The sequence below is a fragment of the Oenanthe melanoleuca genome, chromosome 5, assembly GCF_029582105.1.
Source record: "Oenanthe melanoleuca isolate GR-GAL-2019-014 chromosome 5, OMel1.0, whole genome shotgun sequence".
NCBI lineage: Eukaryota > Metazoa > Chordata > Aves > Passeriformes > Muscicapidae > Oenanthe > Oenanthe melanoleuca.
In genome coordinates, this window is record NC_079339.1 from 38,982,305 (window position 1) to 39,003,167 (window position 20,863).

At 48.4% G+C, this 20,863-nt stretch overlaps 1 protein-coding gene across 1 annotated transcript; it reads right to left on the reverse strand.

Moving 5' to 3' along the window:
- Positions 1–1,921: 1,921 nt before the first annotated feature.
- Positions 1,922–19,475, reverse strand: TGFB3 (transforming growth factor beta 3). The gene is made up of 7 exons (XM_056491949.1): positions 18,657–19,475; positions 13,192–13,355; positions 11,814–11,943; positions 10,207–10,314; positions 9,241–9,412; positions 8,647–8,800; positions 1,922–6,289 (listed from the first exon to the last, which is right to left on the reverse strand). The coding sequence occupies exons 1-7, from the start codon at positions 19,369–19,371 to the stop codon at positions 6,131–6,133; spliced, it is 1,602 nt and encodes a 533-aa protein (XP_056347924.1). The 5' UTR covers positions 19,372–19,475; the 3' UTR covers positions 1,922–6,130.
- Positions 19,476–20,863: the final 1,388 nt, after the last annotated feature.

Consider the following 20,863-nt stretch of genomic DNA (forward strand, 5'->3'; position numbering starts at 1 on the left):
TTATTGTAGCAAGTCTCCTCTGAGGGGGCAGACATCAAATTGTGTCATGCAAAGCAGCTTGTTGCAAGCTGGATGTCTTTCAGAGACTCTTGTTGGGAGTCAGACTGTCTGCTACTGCTTTCTTCTGCAAGTGGAGTTTCTTAAAAATCCTTGAAAATAGTGGTTTTCTTCCAAGAATCTAGTCAACCTGCAGGATGATTTCAGCACTTCAAAAGGCCAAAATTTTGTTTCAAGAAAGGGCTAGAACATGGTTACCATGACATTCCCTAGTCATTACACTACATGCATTGCACAAATCCTGTAAGATTTGCCTCTGGCTGCACAGCAAATCTTTGTTTTGTCTGCTTCCTGAAGAGGATAATAACTTCAGGAGAAAAAAGAAATCCTTCCTGAAAAATGTCAGGAAATCTGGTTTGATATGACCCAGCTGGTTTCTTTCATCAAGTGATGTATATGCAGTGGCCATGATATATTATTATAATGCCTCATTTCTGAATCTGATGAGTGAATATCTAAAAAGCCAGTGAGAAATGGCTGAGTGTTGGCAGACCAGAAAACGAAGTCTGCTTTGCTTTCTGCAACACACCTAATGCCTACATGTTAATTTTTTCCTGTATTGGCCCCATGGGGACAGCAATGAGGTATCTTCTTCCTTTTCTTCTGTCACACCTGAAAGGATGGGTTGCCATCCAGAGGGACCTGGACAAACTCAAGAAATGGGGTGACCTAATTGGGGCCTTCCAGTATCAGAAGAGAGCCTTCAAGACAAAAACAGACTTTTTACAACATAATGTAGTGACAGGACAAGAAGGAATGGATTTAAACTGAAAGAGTAACTTTAGATTAGATATTAGGAAGAAATTCTTTATTGTGAGGTTTGTGAGGCACTGGAACAGGCTGCCCAGGGAAAATGTGGACACTCGACTCTGGGGATGTTCAAAGCCAGGCTGGATGAAGCTCTGAGCAACGTGGTCTAGTGGAAGATGTCCCTGTCCATGGTAGGGGGTTGGAACTACATTATTTTAAGGTTCCTTCCAACCCAGATCATTCTATGATCTTTCCTAGTCAGCTAAGTGGAATGAGAGGCAAAGAATATCACCCTGCACAAAGATCACAACCCTCCTGGAAATGGGAGAACTAAGTCTTTGTCTTCAGAAGGTACCACTTGGTATTGCTTGGTTTAAGTTAACAGTAGCAGCATAAACCAGCATAGGGGACAGAATTTCTGCCTGGAAGCTGTTCACCAAGTTTGCAGGATGTGGGAAACCAGTAATGGTGGGGGAAAAGGGAAGGAGTGGAGGAGTGGTTTGCCATAAACCACAGCTGTAAAGAAACCATTATTCATTACTACATAGAAAGGTCCTTATCCCTAAGTGTATTTTTCATTAAATCACAGGCCAGTAGTGAAAAGCACCCAGCTGCTTGGTTGAATGCCTTCAGACCATCTCTGCATCCTTCTTAGAAACCTAGCCCTACATAAGGGTGTTATAAAGCAGCCAAGTGACTGTGATCTTTAATCTTGGAAACTGATCTTTCCTGGAAACACATTGTGACATCCAAAGTGCTGTACCATATTCTTTCTGTAATTATGGGCATAAGTGGCATCTCAAATGCATTACTGTCATTTAAAGAAGGGCAACCATTAATTAACAGTTTTCATTTGCTGTGTTTTTTGTTGTTAAACCAGAATTCATTTCTAAGACAATCTATTTCATAATGCGTAAACGGTCTCCTCTCTTCTGTGTTGACTTGTTGCATGATAAAGGATCTTGCATTTGTATCTGAAGCCTTTCTTCAAGAGAGGACAAGAGACAGTGAGCTTTGTTGTTTCCATCTGTCAATTCTGGAACTGCATAAGAAATTAACCAGGATTTAAATTAATTCCTTGTATGCAAAAGAAAATACTGGTAAAGCAGAGATCTGAAAGTCCAGGTGTTCTTTTACTAAACATAGTAATTTTATACAGCTTTTGACCAATCTTTCTACTGATTTTGAATGTAAAAAATAATAGATGTTATTTTAAAATAATTAGAAGACATATTTGCATCCTTGCACTATATCCAAATTGCTGCTGTTATTCTAAACCACAGTTAATGTAGACTATAGGCAGCCAATAAGACCAGAGAAGTAGTATAGTTTTCCAAGTGTGTAGATACCACACTGTTGACTCCATATGTATTGAAAACTGTATTTTCATTAATGGCTTCATTGCCTTTCAATTACCTATTAGAGAAGACAAGCCAGTACTACAGAGATGCCACTAGAAACACTTGTAGTGGGCATAAAACCTTTTCTGTATAGTGGAGCTGGCTGTAGAGCTGCATTCTAGTCACTGATACTCAACCTGCCCTGCACTGGACTTAAGATGATATTGACATCTGCCTCCTAAGATGTTTCAATGGATACTCTTCATGGGATGGCTGTAGTGATTGCCTTTACAAAGAGACCTGAGCCAGACCTCCTGTATATTTGTTCTGGTGAGGACATCAAGTCACAGATAAGGAAAGCTTCAGAGCAGCACAGAAAGATAAGAAAAGGATCTGTGAACTGAGAAAATGAAAATTTGATAGCTACCACAGAGAGATATAAGACATCCCAAGACCAGCAGAACAGAACTATAATGTTGCCAGAGGAGTGGACAGGTATGTCTGTCTTTTATTACTTTTGGGCACAGACCGTCTTTCTGACTGACTGTATTGATGTCTCTTGGTTATGTGGAAAGGTGAAACACCAAGCAGCATATCCCAGTTCACAAAGTGGTAACAGGAATGGGCTTTATGTAAGTGCAGTGGGATTGCTAGAGACCATCCAATTCAATGCCCAGGGAACAAAGAAAGACTCATTTAGTCTGCAAAGACCATTCTTTCTGTACCCACTGAAGCAGTGTTCCTCTCAGGGCTCTACAGTGCACTACAGCCTGAAAAACAAGGTGTTTTTCAGGTTCAGGATCTAGATGAAGTTCAGGTCTAGCCTTTTGCCTACTATAATAGTTTGCCACAGAGAAACAGGGACTGCACAGATGGTTGTTTGATCATCTGTGTAGGATCTGCCTTATGGTACTGCAGAATAGGGTTTTTTTCACTGTAATCATTGATCTTTGTAAAGAGAAACTGAGCTGGGATTGTTTTCATCAGCTTTTGTTTGTTTCTGAAACAACAAAAGGGAACTGTTAAGAGCTGTATTCGGTGTTGGCAATGAAGATCCCACTTTTTCTTTCCCATTGTCTTCTTCAATTTGCTAGCTAGTAACAGCACAGTAATTGCCCTCTGCCTTCTCACACAAGTGTCCTGAAACATTTTGGTACACTTGCGCCCAGGAGTGTCTTCAATCTGTTACTATGCTGTTACTGAATTAGAGTTAAAACACCCCTAGAAAAGTTACTTTAGTTCTAAGAAAAAGAAATTTAGTCTCACAAATATATTTCTCAAATGTTGCTGCTGAAATGGAAGGCTGAACAGAAAAGCAGTAACTGAAATGTGTTTGATTTCAAAAAATACTGTTCCAGTGAGTGTACCTGTGTCTATACTGGTTGGACACCCCAGGACTCTTCACCCCTGATTTTCCATTGCCATTTTGTCTCCTTTGCCAAGAGGCAAAAGGCTTGGTCTTTCTGCCGGCCCTTGCTGTCATGAGGAGCAGCAGGGAACAAGGGCTGGTACCAGTCCCATCTCAGGGGGCTGCCAGGGTTAACCCGCGGGTGGCTCCGATGTGCCCCAAGTGCCATGCAGAACTCTGAGTGTGCAAGTGTTCTAGCTGAACCCTTTGCAGCTCCCCCTCCTTGATTCCCTGTTTATGAGCAAGGAAGCCCTTCAGCTGGATGGGGAGCAAAGCCAGCCCAGGGCTGGGGAGGAACAATGACCAAAGGACAGACTGCAGTTTGTAAACCAAAACCTCCCTTGAGGCTGCTACTAAAAGGAGATCAGAGAGAATTCCTATGCCAATAGGCATCTGGATTTCTCCTACATACACTCTCTGGTAGCTAGTGAATTTCTGGCCTGTCTATCAGCATAGTAGTGTAGTCATAATGCATTTATTTGCTCCCTCCCTGGGCAGGAGTCAGAGAAGCCTGGGAACAGAGAGGCACAGGGCACAGCCATACTGTAGTGCTGCAGGACTTATCAAAGCTTTCACCATCACACCAGTCACAGGTCAGGGAGCCCCAGAGTGATGAAAAGGATAAAGCACTGGGGAAGGCCTCTATCAAGGCACGTGTGCCTTGGCCTGAATGGCACACAGGTTGGCAGGCTGCCTCCACAGACCCACCCTTGCTAACCTCCATCCAGTTGGTGATGGTTCAGGAAGGCTGTTCATGGTTTATTAAGACATTTGAGTTTACAGAGTTTGGCAGCCTCACATGAACTATATGGAAGCAGCCACTATTGAAAAGGGCTTGATGGAAGAGCTGGATTCTGAGCTGACATGGAGGGCCCTGGCCACAAGTAATTAACCAGCTAGTTGCCATTTTACACTCAGTTGCTGGTGACCAGGAATTGGGAGGACACAGGGAGGAACCTCTGTGGTCTCTAGAACATGGCTTTTAAGTAGCTGTGTTTTGGCAAGTCAGAGACAGCCTCTGAGTCTCATGTGGCATTCAGCACCAGAAATTTTTACCTCTGGAAGGATCTATGGCTGCAAAAGCCCATTTAAAGGACTACATTGATTTCTTGCCCGGGCGGCATCTGTAATCTTTTTTATGAGCATCAAATCAGTACATGAAAGGAAGGGTGTGTTATTTACCTGGATGTACAGTCTGTGCTGGCAGACAATATATATCTTCAAATGGACATATGATACTTGTCAGCTGTGGCAACTGCATTGCCTTGGATATTTAAACAGTATTGTTGAAAGTCTTTTATGTTTGAGGGGAGCTTTATATGAATCTATCAAAAGCAGATGCCAGCAGCAATGTAAATGTCTGAAGGACTAGGTTGGAACAGGGCACGTTTACACCAGTTTGAGGGTAATAAGAAACTTCCATTTTGGGATTTTCTTGCTGACCTAAATTCTATCTATTCTTTTGAAGAAACTTTTTGGAAAGGGTAAAAATTTTAGACTGAGAATGCCACAGCAGTAGCAGTTTAAAACCAGCAAATCATCCAACCCTCCAACAAAAAACTTACTTGTGAAAAAATTAGCATCTCCCCCCACCCCCCAAATATTTATTTTTTTACAAAGTTTTTGAGATTACTATTTTTTAAGTCTTGGCAGGTGAGACCAAGTTCAGGTCATCATGCAGAACAGGTGCAGAACACCCCAAAGCACCTCACAAACCACAACAGACAAGAGGTCCTCAGGGTGTATCAGATCACAAATGAATAGGCCCAGTCAGTATTCAGGTACCCACAGATGCTCCTGCCCTGACCCCGAAACCATCTCTTAGAAACTCCAGGAAGGTAAAAGAGCTGAATGGAGACATCAGTCCCTCTGAAAATGGCCTCAGCACCCTCTTTCCTTGTATTTGCCCACCCTTGGTAGGCTGACTGGGAGCCTTGCAGTTTGCATTTGGAGCCCAATAGCCAGGATCTGTAAACTGAACTTAGAGGTTTTGGCAGACACAGTTTCAGTTGCAGGACTCCTGGAGCACAGCTCTGAGCAACATTAAGTGTATCTCTGAGCACTTCTCTTAGCAGCTTCCCTGCTTGGTGCATTTTCCTTCTCCAAGGAAATTGCCTTCAAAAATTCCTCCTACAAGGAAAACCTTTAATACTTCAGGCTGATGGGGAGAGCTGAGGTCTTAAGATAGCTAAAGCAAGAATAGAAAACATCTCCCCTTTTCCATTCTCCCTTTCACCTGCTTTCTCATTCTCTTGCTTTCCCATCTCAACCACCCATCATTCAAATACACAGCAGTTCTTCCATATTATCCTTTTCTTCTGCACCAACTGTCCAGCCATTTTGGAGAGTGTGGCCTTTGTGTCACCAAAGTACTTCCTAGAAGGAACATTACACTGCCAAGACGACCAAGGAGTGTTCCAGAAGAAATCCCCAAGGGCTGCCAGACTCTCAAGGTTTGGCACTTGGCCCTCAGCATGCGTAGTCTCTGACCCCCAGTTCTCCTTGTGTTAGCCTGGGAGCAGGAGAGTGGGTGCTGACAGTTTTTTCCTTGGCTTTGGGTGGGCCAGGGGGCCTTTCAGCTGCACTTGCAGGATTTCACCACCATGTTGGAGAGCTGCTCCACTTTGGGGGTCCTCCCAACATAGTACAAGATAGTGAGTGGCTCCAGGTCCTGGGGAACACAGCAGGGCGAAGCAGATGCCTCAGGGTTCAGTGTGTTATATAAACCCAGCACCTGCAGGAACAAAGTAAATGTCGTGACAAGGTCAGGAATACATTTAAGTTGGTTGAGGAACATGAGGGGGCTGCCAAGTCAACAAGTCTCTAGGTGTTTGCACTATGCTCATCAGAGGGTATTTCCCTGAGATGAGTAATATTTCCCTGTCACTTCTTCATCATGGCCTGCTTTTAAAGGGTCTCACCTGCCCTGGCCTGACTCTTAAGAGTTTTTTGTTGGGTTGTTTTTTGTTTTTGTTTTTGTTTTTTTTTTGTTTTTTTTTTTTTTCTTTTCTAATTGTAATACCCTTGCTCTTTGTGACTGATGCCTAAGGGTTGAAGGAGTGCAAGTAGTTGTCTCCTTTCATCTCTAATTTGGTACAGCAGTGTGTCACAATTTTTGCTTTTAACAAGGTTGGGTGTAACCAGCCTGGGGCCATGTTGTCTTGGATCCTATTAAAGAAACCAGAAGAAAGAATATCATTGCTGCTTATTTCAACCAACATCTCCAGATAGCACTGGATGGATGCCAGTCCTCTCAAGTATCCACAATTCCTCCCAGCTTTGAACTGTCTGATGCCTTCTCCCTGCACTCCATCCTCCAAGTCATTACACTATAATACTGGAGCCAGGACAGTGTCCTGTGGGACTCCACTGGGTTCTTCCTCCCAGCTGGCCCCAGCCCACAGATGACTATACACTACAGCCATGTAACCACTAGGGAACAGTTGCCACATTTCTTGCCAGAGGTGACCACTTCTCAGCAGTGAGCATGATCTCACCTGTGCTAGTGTGCTCTCTTCAGTGCTTATCTGGTATAAGTGGCAGGGTCTGGCTCATTGTATTTTAACTACTTTACAGCCTTCGGGGATGAGAGGTGCTAAGGATACATCCTGTTTTGTCAGATCCAGATAATCACTGCTGTTGTGGTAGAAACTCTCTGGGATCCTAAGCAAAGAACCCCTGGCTGTACCACAAGGGTATCATGTGCTCTGGGGCCATTACTCAGCAGCAAGTTAAATGCTTGGTGAGAAGTTTTCTTTTCATCATGTCTTTCCTAAGTGGTGCTGGCAAGCTGTCAGCAGCTATATTGCTCTAAAGTTTTCTTTGATCACTTAACTGACCTTAATGCTTGCTCATTTCCTTTCTTGCTTAAGATCATTAGGAGTCATTCTGAAGTCTCCTTTCCCTCACACTGATTCAGTCCAGTTACCTTCTAGAGAGCTTGTCAGGACAACCAGATGGTAAAGCTACATGCCCATTACCCTTGCTTTGTCTTGTGCTTGCTGCCCAGCATCTGTTCACTTCTTCATTCCCACAGATCAGCTGTTCCCACTGATATTAGTCCTTGAGCTTCAGTGAACCTTACTGCTCTGCAGACTGTCAAGAAAATGTTAGCATCTTTTCTGAAATATCATCTTTACCTAGTTATTGTTCTTCAGCTGAATCTGCTTTTTCCAGTAACTTTTTGATTGAAATCTGAAGTTAATTTGCTAGTGAGCTGTTGCATTATCTGCATTGCTGCCTTTTGTCTTTTGTGGGCAGAAGCACAGGATTTTCCCTTGACTTTTCCTGCCTCAGCAGAGGACTGTCTGATTCTTAATCTGTCTTTTCCTCTTGATACTTTTCCCATGCCTGTGCTATTCTATTACTTTTATTTTCTTTGCTCTAGCCAGGCTCAGACTATTTTTCCCAAAGTCTGACTAGAGGTTTTGCCTAAGTTACCTAAAGACACTTGCTTTCTGCCAAGTTTTCACTCAAAAATCTCACTGCCTAGTAGCTTCCTCCCTGCTGTAGGTCAGGTAGGATTTATGCAGCTGGAAAGGATACCTGTGAGAAAGGAGATCTTACTGAATGGCTGTCTTCACTTTTGGAAATGGACATGGATTTCCCTGCACTTTTGAGCTATAGCTGCCTCTTTAGGAGCAGATGGCAGGCACATGCCATTACACAACAGTTTTTCATGACAACCTGGCACAGAGTGTAGAAAAATCCTCTGTCCAGTGTCAACTGCAGGAGAAATTTAGGAAGAAGATAATTACCAGAATTGGTGTTTGATGTGAACAATTCAGCTAATACTATGGCTACTGCCAAGTAAGTACCCTAAAACCATCAATCCTGCTGTTTCACATCTTATCCAAGAGACAGCAGCATTTGTCTCCTCAAGATTTGCCTGAAAGCAGACTCAGTGCTGACTCGAAAGCAAGCACTTTTCCTGGCTGAACCACCTAGGCTTTTTTCTGCAGTTTCCTCAGCATGTTTTTCACAAATATTGATCTGAACTGCTTATGCTGCTTTGAAGCGACTGGACATTGATCAGACTTGGAGAGGAAGGGGCAAGCCACAAGGCCTGGCAGGATGATATACAGGACGTACCGTGCTGTGAGTGGTGTCTGCGCTGCGAAGGTACGGACAAGGGCCTGAACAGAAGTTAGCAAAGTAGCCCTTAGGCTCGTGCACCCATTTCCAGCCGAGGTCCTGCCGGAAGTCAATGTACAGAGGGCGCACGCAGCAGTTCTCCTCCACTTTCCTGAAACACAGGAGTGAAACACAGTGAATCTAAAGGGAGCCCTTACACGCAGTTGTGAGATGCAGCTTCCTAAGCAGAAGGACTCGTGCCAGCAGTGCTGGTGGGACATGGTGGCCGCGGGTGCCAGGAGCACAGCCAGGCAGTGGTGGCAGCTCAGCAGCTGGCACTGCTCGTGCTGCTGGCAGGCAGCTGCAGCTTCCCCACCACCCCTGCGAGCAGCACCTGGCTGCTCCAGCAGCTGTGCTCTGGGAGGTGCTCGTGGGTCTCTTTGAACCAGTGGCTCTGCCAGAAGCACACAGCAACTCTGCTGAACTGGCCAGTGGCCCTTCTGCACCACGGTGAGCCACAGCCCACTTGGAGGGCTCTGCCTTTTTCAGTGGTGCGGAGTCTCACCAGGCTGCCCACCCCAGGCACAGGATCTGAGCAGGTTTCTCACTTACTGGAAACAGTAGCTGGTATCCAGGGCTCTTTTCTTTCTCTGGCTTCCCAACACAGGGCTCTCCAGTCGATGTGGGGGCAACATCATCAAGATGAGGTGGGGATTATGCAAGTCTTTCTGCTTCTTCAGGCGTCCCAAGTCCCCACGTCCATAGTCATCCTCACTGTCAATGCCTTCAGAAAAAGAGGATCCACAAAGAAGAAATCAGCATGGAAGTGGAGGATGCAATAGGACCTTTCAATACATTTGACACTCTCATGCTTGTTCTTGAACCAGGTTTAGGCACCATGTCTACTTACTTGTTCCCTCACAGGGACCCCTTTATTTCTGGTGAATTTGAGTGTTGCAGGCCTGAAATAGAGGCTTATGGGCCACCTGTTTTACCATTTGCAAACTGCTGGTGGGGCCATTAATCCATCCCACTCACTCCTGGCTTGAGTCCCAGGATAGGCAGGAAGATGAATGGTTTAAAGAAGATGTCAGATAATTGGCACTCTGCAGAACAGCCTCAGAAATGGAGCCTGTGGGGGCCAGTGGCTGCTGCCCAGGGCTGCAAGCCAGGAGGTTCCTACTTCTTAGGCCAGCCAAGCCACTGACTTTCTGAGCCACCTCACACAGGATGCCTAACTTCCTTGTGTTTCAGTCACCCTAACTGGAAAGCAGAGCCTCTGTGGAAATCTGAGAAGGCATCAAGTTGAACTTCCCAGAGAGACACTGAAATATAAAAGCACTCTTTTCTGCAGACACTCATTAAAAGCCACCCAGCCTGCCCTTACTTCCTTTTGTAACCTATGTGTGTAGTGGATATACCCATATAATGAACACACAAACCCAGATGTGTATGTTTTAAGACAAATGTTGCACAGTGTAAAGTTCTTGAATACACAAAGCAAGACTTCATTTTTTTCTTTATATGCTTCAGACTTTCCCTTCCCTAACAGCCTCCCACAACCCAGGTCTTTATCACCTTTGAACTTGATCTCCAGGACTTCATGCAAATTCTCCAAGATGTCCCCATTCGGCTGAAAAGTATGGCAAGGACAGTGTATGCTAATTTCCAGGCCAAGGTTGGACTCTGCAAAGAAGATGACTTTGTGAGAAACAGTCTTTCTCGGCTGGGACAGCTCCTGGCATAAGGAAGTTTTAAGGAAGTTTTACATCTGTTTTGCTAACTCGTAGACAATGGGTTGGTCTCAAAGTCAGGCATATTATCAGAGTTGAACAGACGCTGGGAAGAATAGGAAGAAAAATCCCACTAGCTTCACCTTTGCCAAAAGCCTTACTCTTGCTAAAGGGAACTTTCTGAAGAGGTAAGAATGGTGATTTGTTAGTTTTTTTTAGGCTGTTCAGCACCCAGAAATATTTGTGAGCTTCAAGGAGCTTCCCTGGAACAACAAGTATTTTGAAGAGCTGGCTTTTGGTCTCTTAAATCAGTTTTGCCATCCTCAGTACCTATTGTCTGGCTTCTGCTTAGTGTCTGAAGGAGAAATCTGAAAATAAGCAAGTTGGATATGGACAAGTAATTTTACTGGAAGCATTTTTCTCGGCAGCTGCAGCCTCCTGTTTTGTTGAACTGCTAGCAGTCTAAGTCACACAGTCTTTCCAGAGGCAAATCTACTTTCATAATAACTTCCTGGACCAGTCATGCTGTGTGGGCCTGACTACAGGAACATAAGATTCTTATGAAAGCTCCTTTTTTATGTTGTGCCATGAATTAAAACATCTGGCTTCCTGGGGCATTGACAAGGTGCCTAGCACCTTTTTTCCTCAGCACTATATATACTCTGTGATACCTTGTCAGCTAGTGTGCCTGCCCAGAGCTTGCTGCAGTTCCAGCTCTGAATCTCAGCCATCAGGACACAACTTAGATTGCTTGAAATAGGAGAAGCCTGCAAGCTCACAGCTTACTCTTCCAGGGAACAGCTTCTTGCCAGTACCTGCATTCCAGTCTTCAGTGGCACCTAGCTTCTATCTGTGCGGCCAGTCCAGCTGTGAGTCACAATGCCTTACGCTCCAGCTGTGAATGGGGTCAGTGTTCTTGCTGGGAACTGCCCCATAACTATCTGTTGGGCTGTGCAGTGGTGGCAGAGGTGTGTTCTCTGCAGTGTTAAAGCCTTCATCTGTCTAGGTGTGTCAGCCTCTGGTATTTCCTCACCTTTATACCTGAGAAGCTGTACACAGCAAAATAAACCAGGATCCTTGCTGCTTTTTCCCATACTACATTTGCTCTAATTCACATGAAAATTTAAATAAAGCATTTGTCATTTTCTATGATCATTTAGACAAGCAGAGGGATCCCCTCTGGGCTTAGTTGTAAAGAATTTCTTCTGGGGAATGAATCCTCGTTCTGACTCAGCCCGCAGAGCTACACAGTGGGGCCTCCAGGAAAAGAGCCAGGAATCTAGTAAATGTCATTGAGGAAGCTCTCTGGAGGAAGGCTTTTTCTCAGACTGAAAGAACCTGTCCTCTGTGTGAACCAAGCTCCTGCAACAAGGGGACCAGAACAATACTTCTGTGAACACTGATCCCTGTTTCTGTGGATGCCTTGAGGCCCAGTCCAGCTAAGACCCCTACCTCTGTGCAGAAGCCACTCGCGCACGGTCTCGGTGACATCGAAGGACAGCCACTCAGGGGAGCCCCGTGTCTGCACATTCCTGCCACTGAGGTACCGCTGTTTCGCTATGTGCTCATCTGGCCGAAGGATCTGTGTCAGAAGGACAGGTAGAAAAAATCAGCCAGTGCCATGCAGAAGGAAGGGATAGCCTTCAGTCTTTTTTTTTCCCCACAGCTTGCTAAAAACTGATTTAGAAGGTAGGTCTTGGCAAGTGAGACATCAGGGTCAGGTGAGGAGGACATGCTTCACAACCAACTTGAACTCCAGAGATCTACACAATGCTTATTTCTGTATCCTAAACAGCCCACCTCTCTCAGTGCAGAATTGTTTCAGGGCACACATACAGAGGCAGAATTTAATGGATACACCCGTGGAATATGGATCTAGATTTCAGAGTAGAACCACTAGTGGTAAATACAGCATCTTGCCACAAGTCACCTGCCCAGGAAGCCAATTTATTGAGTTCTCACTGTGGTGTCCTATATTCTTCAACTTTCATCAAAACACACCAGGGCTGTTCAAGTTTGGAGACCTCTGCTCTGACATCTCTTCCCACTTCCAGACAAACAACCACAGCACATTCAAGGTGTTCCTTCCTGCAGACCCCAGGCTGACTCCACGGACCATTGAACCTATGGAGAAGCTCTGAGATCACCTCCTTGTCAGTTGTGTTATCTGGTGGAGAATTGCTCTGACCTTTGATGCTGGATTCCAGGAAGTCCTCAAGAGCTACCACCCAAAGACAATTTTAGCTGCAGTCTTACGGAAAAGTAGACAGACATGAGCCTGTGGGAGTGTGCTGTCTGGATGCTAAGCTGTATCATTAGGTGGTCCGGGTAAGCCTATTATCACTTCCAAGCCTGAACCAGACCTTATTCTGTCAGTCCCTAGGTTCAAAGAAAACTCCAGGTAAGTATCTGGATTAACAGGTGGCCTGAATTGTGCTGCTGGGGAGCTGCTGCTGAAGGGAACACTGAAATCGAGCACTGTTTTTCTAGTAAATCAGTGACAAGGCAGGGAGCTCCATCCATTGGATTAATACCAACTGTACTGCAACAGTCAAGAGAATAAAACTGCCAAGGGTCCTACACATGATATGACAGAAGAGTCAGACCTGCTCCACTGATAAGGGGCCCCCCTTCCAAGTGGGAAAAGGGCAGCACCACATTGTAAAAGGAAAGGAAGGCGACTGTATCACTGCACATGGTGGAAGAAGCCTGGATTACAGCATGCACTATCGTCTCTCCTCCCTGGTTCTGCACATATCAGTTGGGACAACTCTTAAGAAGTCAAGCTGTTCTGGGCTCAGCCAGTGGGGAAGGTGATAAGAATTCTCACCTGGAAGAGCTCAATGCGCTGCTCACTGCGTTTGGAGCTTGGGTTGGGCACGCGCAGCACCCGAAACTCAGCCCGGAATAGGTTGGTGCTGTTCTTCTCTGCTGACGACACATTAAAGCGGAACACGTTGGAGGTGACACCTTTTGGACAAATGCCCAACTCATCTAGGAGAAAGAAATATAGAAACACTGAGAACCACATCTCTGAGGGGCAGGATCTCAAATAAATATTGAGAAAGAGCTTTCCAGTAGAGACTTCTCATTCAAACATCTTGCCACCTGTGAGGCACGGCTATCTAGCTCAAGATAACAGAGAATGAATTCACTCAAATATGGTCTACATTGCAACATTTTGCAAACATTCCCGCTACTGCCATCATTATTTCAATGCCACAAGACAAAGAATCAGTAGAGATCAGCCACAGTCTGTTTATGACCATGTCTTCTAACTCTGCTCATGAAATGTTGCTAATACTCAAGAGTTGGCTGCATCCAAAATGACAACCCCAGCCCAGGCAACGTGACAACCTCACTTGCAGTTAGTGGGACCTATTCCCAACAGCTAGGATGCTGTTATTCTGCTCATGATGGAGACATGAAGCCACATATAAAGTGATTCCATTGCTGCTGAATCTTAGTTTTACAAATCTTGACATTGCCTCCTAAAATGGAAGCCACCCAGTGTCAAAAAACACTAAGCATGAGGTGTCAGACTCTTTAGGGCAGTGATTATCCAATTTGTAATGAAAGAACTGGGGTTTAAAATTGGTTCTCACTCATGAACTGGAGAAGGAATTCATGAATAGCACTGAGCCTGTGGAGATCAGGGACATGGGCAGGAAATAATGCAGCAATTTTCTGCTTCCATGTGTGCCTGCTGAACAGAAATACCCATTTCACAGATGCCTCAAAAGAGAGGAGGTAAAACCTTTCAGGTCCAAAACAGAGTCCTCAAGAGCATGTAACACTCTCTTCAAAGGGACCATTTTGGTCTCATGGAAGTCTTTGTTGTTGCTGCTGTTTCTTTCCTATTGACCTTGTTAACTTTCAAGGCTCTAGCATCATGAAATCTTCCTGCAGACAAGACACAGCAGCTCCTGCTCTATGTCCACATGCAGGTTTGTTTGCAGCCCTGCAGAGCCTCTTAGATGACCTCTGACTGTTGTTCAGTGCAGCAGGAGGCTCTTACATCAGCTGATATTTAAGTGCTTCTAAACAAACAAATATAAAGAAACAGAAGGAAAAACTATCACCTGTTCCCAGACATGGTTCCAGCCTGTGACAAATAGGCTAGAAGCCCTAGGTGGAACAACCTTCAAATTACATTCCTACAGGCCCCTTTTGATCCTACAACCAGTCTCCCCTGAGAAGCAGCTTCTGAAAATGGGATAGTGTGAAACAGCACCTGAGTGCAGAGGTTCACCTCCCATGCCAAATTCTGATTTCAGCAACACTGATGTACTCATATCAATGGAGATCAAGGTCTTCCTCTTGTGCTACACACAAATTCAGCAAGCAGGACCCTGCCAGTTTTCAAGGATGTGTTTTTAGGGGGTTGAAATTTTACTCAATAAGCTAAGGACCAGATGCTGACATTGGGCTTTAATTGGAGGAGCTTTTGTCATTAGTACTGCTGAATAGAACAGCATTCCCATACAGGAAAGTCTCTAGCTGTTATTGAAGAGGTGGCTCCAGGAATCCCAGGAGACCAGACCTCACTGCCAGCATGAGCTGGCCTGCTCAGCCCAAAAACCCTGCAACACAAAGAGTACCCCAGCCATACACAAACAACTACTGTGGGGACTCCATCCCTGAAACCAGTTTAAGGTTTGATGCTGCAGAAAAGCCCAGCAAAAACCCAAGTTCTCATTAAGTGCCCAAAGACATTGGCCTAGCTGAAGTCTAACATTGATTACTGTTGTGTATCCTAGACCTAGGCAGATAGTGCTTCAATAGCCCCTGAAGCTGCTCTGCAGACTGAGCCCTATTAATAGTGGTGTTAACAGCCTGCCCTTTCATTTCAGACCTGATTGTCTGGCCGTAAGGGGTGTCCCAATTGTCATAAAAATGCCTTTTTGCATCAGACCACTGGTCCATCTAGCTCAATATGTTTCCAACAGCAGTGCTTTATCTGAAAATCTATTTAGAGGCTGCAAATACAGACCTACAGCACAGAGCTGACGAGAGACAACTAATGTATTATCATCTCCTTAATGTTTTTGGCTAAATTAGACAGCCATAGTGGTAAGACATTACATCTATTGTATTTCAGCTGCTGTGAAAGAAAGAAAGCCACATTGCTTTCTACCTACTTCACCATCAAGGTGCTGGTCTTGGGAGACCTTCCCAGGGAAAACAGTAACAGGTCTTTTCCCTTCCCTAAAAGCTTCATGTTCCATTTGTACCCTGGGAACAAGCCCACTGTGATGCAGAAATGTAGCTGTGTTCTGTATTTCACTGTGAGGCTGGAGCTTGTTTCTCATAGCACAAGGTTCAGGGTAGAGATCTCACTCCAAGGAAACTTGACAGCTTTGGGGCAAAGTACTTTTTTGCATGAGGTCACAGGCAAAGGGAGCAAGGGGATTTTTCAGGGAATTTGGTCCAGACCCAGCTGAGATGTGTTAATCACACTGGAATCCAGACCTGTTCACCACCAGCACAGAACAAAGCCTGGAGGCAATATTCCTGCAAGCTCTCCCAGTCCACAACTCTCAGTGGCAGAAACCAAGCCTGGAGACCAGGAATCTGTGACACCATGTGCACCCATGCCAGGCTATGTCTGGTATGACGTATCCTCACAACTGGACCCTGCTATTACTGTGGAGTCAACAGCCCAGAGCTGTTCACTGCACCAATGATGAAACCAGTGGCCTCTTTTTGTGGATAATGTGATATGGAGAGCAGGCTCTTTTGGGAGCTTCCACCACTACTGCTCTAAGTGAAGTGCATGCTTGCTGCATGGTGCTGGATCCAGCAGAAACAGCTGTTGTTTCTGTCAAGCCCCAGGAAGGCTGATGGCTGTGCAGTTCAAGTTTGATGAGAAGGAAGGGTAGGCTGTCTATGAGCAGGTATTGCCTCACTCTGTATTATACCCCTGAATCACCAAGGTGTTTCATGCCAAAGCTGCATTACCTTTACAGAAAAAAGTTGATCTGTCTGGAACTCCACAGGTGGCAGGTTTGGAGGGAGTAGATGTTTTGCCCTAGTGACCCATGACTTTATTTGCCTTGTCTCTCAAGCTGCCTTGGAAAATGGCATCTGTTCCTCCTTCAGGAAGGTAAGCAGAAAGCTGTTTGCAGGACTGCTGCAGATGCTTCCCAAGCTTGAACATAACCAAGTCAGTGGTTAAGGGGATCTGATTCACCTGAGTTTTATGAGATCCCTGAAGTGAATGGCTGGTCAAAAGTGAGTTATTCTCTGAAAAAAAAATCACTTTTTATTCAGGCAGTGTACCTGAGAGGCACAGGGGAAAAGACCATTCTGTGAGTCACCAAGCAGCTCAGAGAAGTGATGGAGAATTTGGCTTTCCCCTCCTGCTATTTTTGCTCCTCAACTCTCCTCACTTTTGGGCCTTGCATCTTTGAAAAGGATGGGTTCTTTGAGCCAATATGGCACTTGACTAATGGTCTGGAGCTAGAATAGTTTGTGTGAGTGTGCACACATTTCAAACTTGTCTGTATCATCATTGCAGTTCCTTCAATGGAGTAGTCCTCCCCTTCCCCCCCCCAGAGACTGGCTTTGGCTCAGAGCATGCTCTTAGATCACCACCTGGCACAGTGACAGAGTCATGGGAAAGTTGAACACCAGCCACTTCTGAAAGATGCAGGGCCAAATTCAGCCATGGTGTAAGCAATGAAACTCCCCAGGTTTCAAAAAGAGTGTCTCTTGCCACCACAATCTGTCTGGAATTAGTCTCCCCTAGTGTGACCAAATTACAAAGTTCCCTCTTTCTCTGGGTGGTGGCATCTACACTGCCCACTCCCAGAAATTTAATCTCAGCACTACTTGGTCTTTTGAACCCACTGTCCCAGTGTCCTATGGGGACATGGGACAGGACTATTCATTTCTAAAGGAATTTTCCCAAAGCCACAATCCCTGCTCATCACTCCTTTTCATGCACTGTTTCTTCATTCCACTTTCCCCTCAGTTTCAGCCATATCCACACCCCTACATTAATTTGCCACTGTTGTGCTTCGTGTTTTCCCTATTTCCTTCTCCCCAAAATGCTAGTGCATAGTGTGGCTGTACTATTTTGCAGACACTTGGTTTTCCCATATCTGTTTATAATTTCACAAATTACACTTCAGTAGGTCAAAAACGCTGAAATACAGGTAACCTATGCCCTTTCTGTTCCTTGAATCTGTCTCCTGAGCTAAGAGCTAATCATATAACCATATGGAATGCAGTCTGCTAGAGATTAAGTAAAATTCGTTGCATTACCACATTGTAGCTTATTCCAGCTCATCATATGTCAAGATTAACATAAACCTGGCAGAGTAACTGCATTCTGAGACTGCCTGCACCAAGTCACAGCTCCTCCCCAGAACTGCTGGTGTTAAAATCTTGTCCCCAGGACACCAAAACATCACAGGAGAACACCCTGCGTAGTGGTATGACTGCATCTTCCAATTCCAAGGAATCCTAAACAAACCAAAATTACTGCTTGTGCCTACATGTGCTCAGCATCTGCAATCTGCTTTGGGTTCATGTCTGCTCAGTCTCTGTATCTGCTCAGCTTCTGCACCTGAATCTGTTTAGTGTCTACATCTGGACCTGTTCATCATCTGCTCCACACCTGCTCAACATCTGTCACGTTTCCTCAATGCTTGTGTTCCCTTGGGGGTCCCTTTGGCATCACTGTTTGCTTTACACCTGCTCATCATCCCTGTTGTCTTCTGCTTGCTCTCTGAACGCTCACACTATCTGAGTAACACCTTCATCAGTGTCCTCAAAGCAGCAGTCTCTTCAGCAAGTGCCTCTCCATCTCCTCTGCTGCCGGCGCGGGTGCTGCACGGACCGGACAGTTGCCGGTACCTCTGCGGCAGGCGCTGGAGCTCCAGCAGGAAGGAGGCATCTACCTGCTGTCACCCAAACACCGGACCTGCGCCGTGTCCCAGCCCGGTGCGCAGCATTCACCCTGCCAGCCGCACCGCTTCCCCCTCCCCTCCTTGTCCTGAAATCAAGGCTCTAGGCACGGGCTTCTGGGCTGATGCCGCTCCCGGATCCCGCCACCCACCGTCCCTAGTGCCGTCCCGAGCGCCCCCCGCCCCGCGGCTCCCGCTCACCTCCGCAGCCGAGCGCAGCCAGCGGAGACGCGCCCCCCGCCCGCTCCGCCCCGCCGGGGAAGCGGCCCCTTCCGCGGGGCCCGGCGCCCCTCGGCCCGGCCCCTCCCCGCGCCCGGGATCCCGGGCACTCTGCCCCGCGGGCGCGGCACCCCGGCCGGCGCGGGGGGAGCCCCGCACTTACTGTGCTCGGGGAGGCCCTGGATCATGTCAAATTTATGAATCTCTTTGGCATAGTATTCGGACTCGGTGTTGTCCTGAGAGCAGCTCTCTTCTTTCTCCTCCTCCATCTCCTCCAGCAGCTCCCGAGTGCTGTTATAGAGGGCTAGGATCTGGTAGGGCACATGGGCCGGCCCCACGGTCTCCGGGGGGCTGGTGAGCCGCAGCTTACTCAGAATCTGCCCTCGGATGGCCTCTACCCTCTTCTTCTTGATGTGGTCCAGGTCCAAGGTGGTGCAGGAGGACAGCGAGAGGCTCACGGTAGCGAAGCTCAGCAGGGAGAGCAGTACCAGAGCCCTTTGCACGTACATCTTCATGTGTGAGTGGGCGACGGCGGGGGCCTCCGGGAGAGACCCCCGAGCGGCGGCGAGAGGGCGCGGGGGATCGGGCGGTGTGCTGGCGGCAGCCTCCCCAGAACCCGCAGGCTGAGGCTTGGCGAGGAGGTGCATGAACTCACTGCGCCGTGCGCGACTCAGGACTTCCAGGAAGAGCTGGCAGCGCTCCGCAAGGAGAAGCGGCAGGCGCCGTGCCTCTCCGCGCCGCGCTCCTTCCCCATGCGCCGCCCCGCGCCCCGCGGAGCCGGGGGCGCCCCGCCGCGCCGCGCCGCCGCACGTGTCAGCGGCCCGCGCCGCCCCGCCGCCGCGGGGGGAGCGCCGCGCCCGCCCCTCTCGCTGCACCATTCATGCCCCCGCCGGGCCCCGCGCCCTACATCGCCCGGCGCCCGGCAGCGTGGCACCGCGCCGCTTCTCGCCCGGCCGGGAGCGCTGCCGCCGGGCCGTCCGTTTCGCCCGCGGGTTCCGCCGGCCGCTGCGCACCGGCCCGCCCGCGCACACTGCCGCTCCCCCGGCCCCGACGCTGAAATTTTATACCTCCCTCCCATGACGTCCCCGGGACGGGGCTCGGGCGGGGGAGGGAGCTCCAAGCCCGGCCTTCGGCCGCGCCAACCCCGCGCTAATGGCTCCAGCAGCCGCGCAGCCCCCGCCGCTCCCCCCTCCCCGCCCCCGCCGCCCCCCGCGCTCGCCCGGGGCCGCCTCGCCCCGCGCCCCCCGGGCCCCTCGGCGCGGGCCGGCCCCGCGCGCCCTCCGACGTGGCCGCCACACCGCACCGCCCCGGCGGCGGCGCGCGGGCGCCCCCTGCTGGCACCGGTCGCGCGGCGGCGGGCGGGCCCTTCGCGGTGGTCCGGGCGGCGCGGGGAGGCCCCTCCCGCTTCCAGCTGCGAAATCGCATTAAAAGCCGCTAAAAATACCCCGAATACTTTCCTGATGTGGTTTCTTTCCGAAGGAGGGAGGGAGGGGCCGAGCGGCGGGGTTCGGCCGCCGCGCTGCGGACGGGGTGCTGCGGCGGGACCGTCCGAGGCGCGGTGCGGCAGGGTCAGGGCCGTGCCCCTCAGCCCTGAGGCCAGGTGACAGCCACAGCTCTGGGGGTGCCCGGTCACGGCAGCCCTCCCTGCGGTGAAGGGGCTGCATCGGGCACCCGCTGCCCTCGGAGGGGGCCAGGACACAGGCGGGAGACAAAGCACGGGTCGTGGATGGGGTTTTAATTCATAACCCGGGCCTGTTCGGGTCTCTCCCGGGCCGTGCCGTCACTGCGGCCGTCCGCCACACCGGCCTTCCGCCTCCGTGCTGCGGGCTGGGCCTGCTGCCCCACACACCAGAGAGGGGTTCCCGGTCCGCGGAGCCAGCGAGAGTCCTTCTCTCGGCATCACCTGAACCCTGCCCCCAGCACCCAGCCCTTCCCCGGGGCCAGCAGAGGGGCAGCCCCTGAGCCACTTTGTGCCTTCCCAACCCGTGGCAGCCTGGATCTTCCTGCTCTGGGAGAGGTGGGCCCCAGGGGCATGTGGCCCCTTGTAGCGGTGGTGTCGATCAACAGCAGGCAACAGTGCAGCTGGAGGCATCTGCAAACACTGGGCACAGCCGTCTCTTACCTGCGTGTTCGGGGGCCTTGGGCTCTTGGGCTGGGAGCGCACTGCAAGCTCGAGGGACAGGGCCTCACCCAACACATGGAGTGTGGAACAGGCTAACAAAACATCCAAACTGGGGCAGCTGGGGATGCTGGATGCCCATTTTATACAGCTCTGAGGAGATGTAAGGGTGAACCGTTTGCTTGTGCTTTCCTTGGGAAGAGGAATTAAGAGTTCTTTGATGGAGCAGACAAAGACATAACGAGATCTAG

Coding starts and splice junctions, on each gene's coding strand:
- TGFB3 (XM_056491949.1), bottom strand. CDS start 19,371: ATGGTGCAGCGAGAGGGGCGGGCGCGGCGCTCCCCCCGCGGCGGCGGG. Junction 10,315..11,813: donor CGAGTGGCTTCTGCACAGAG/GTAGGGGTCTTA, acceptor TCTTCTTTGCAG/AGTCCAACCTTGGCCTGGAA. Junction 8,801..9,240: donor GATACCAGCTACTGTTTCCA/GTAAGTGAGAAA, acceptor CCTGTGTTTCAG/GAAAGTGGAGGAGAACTGCT.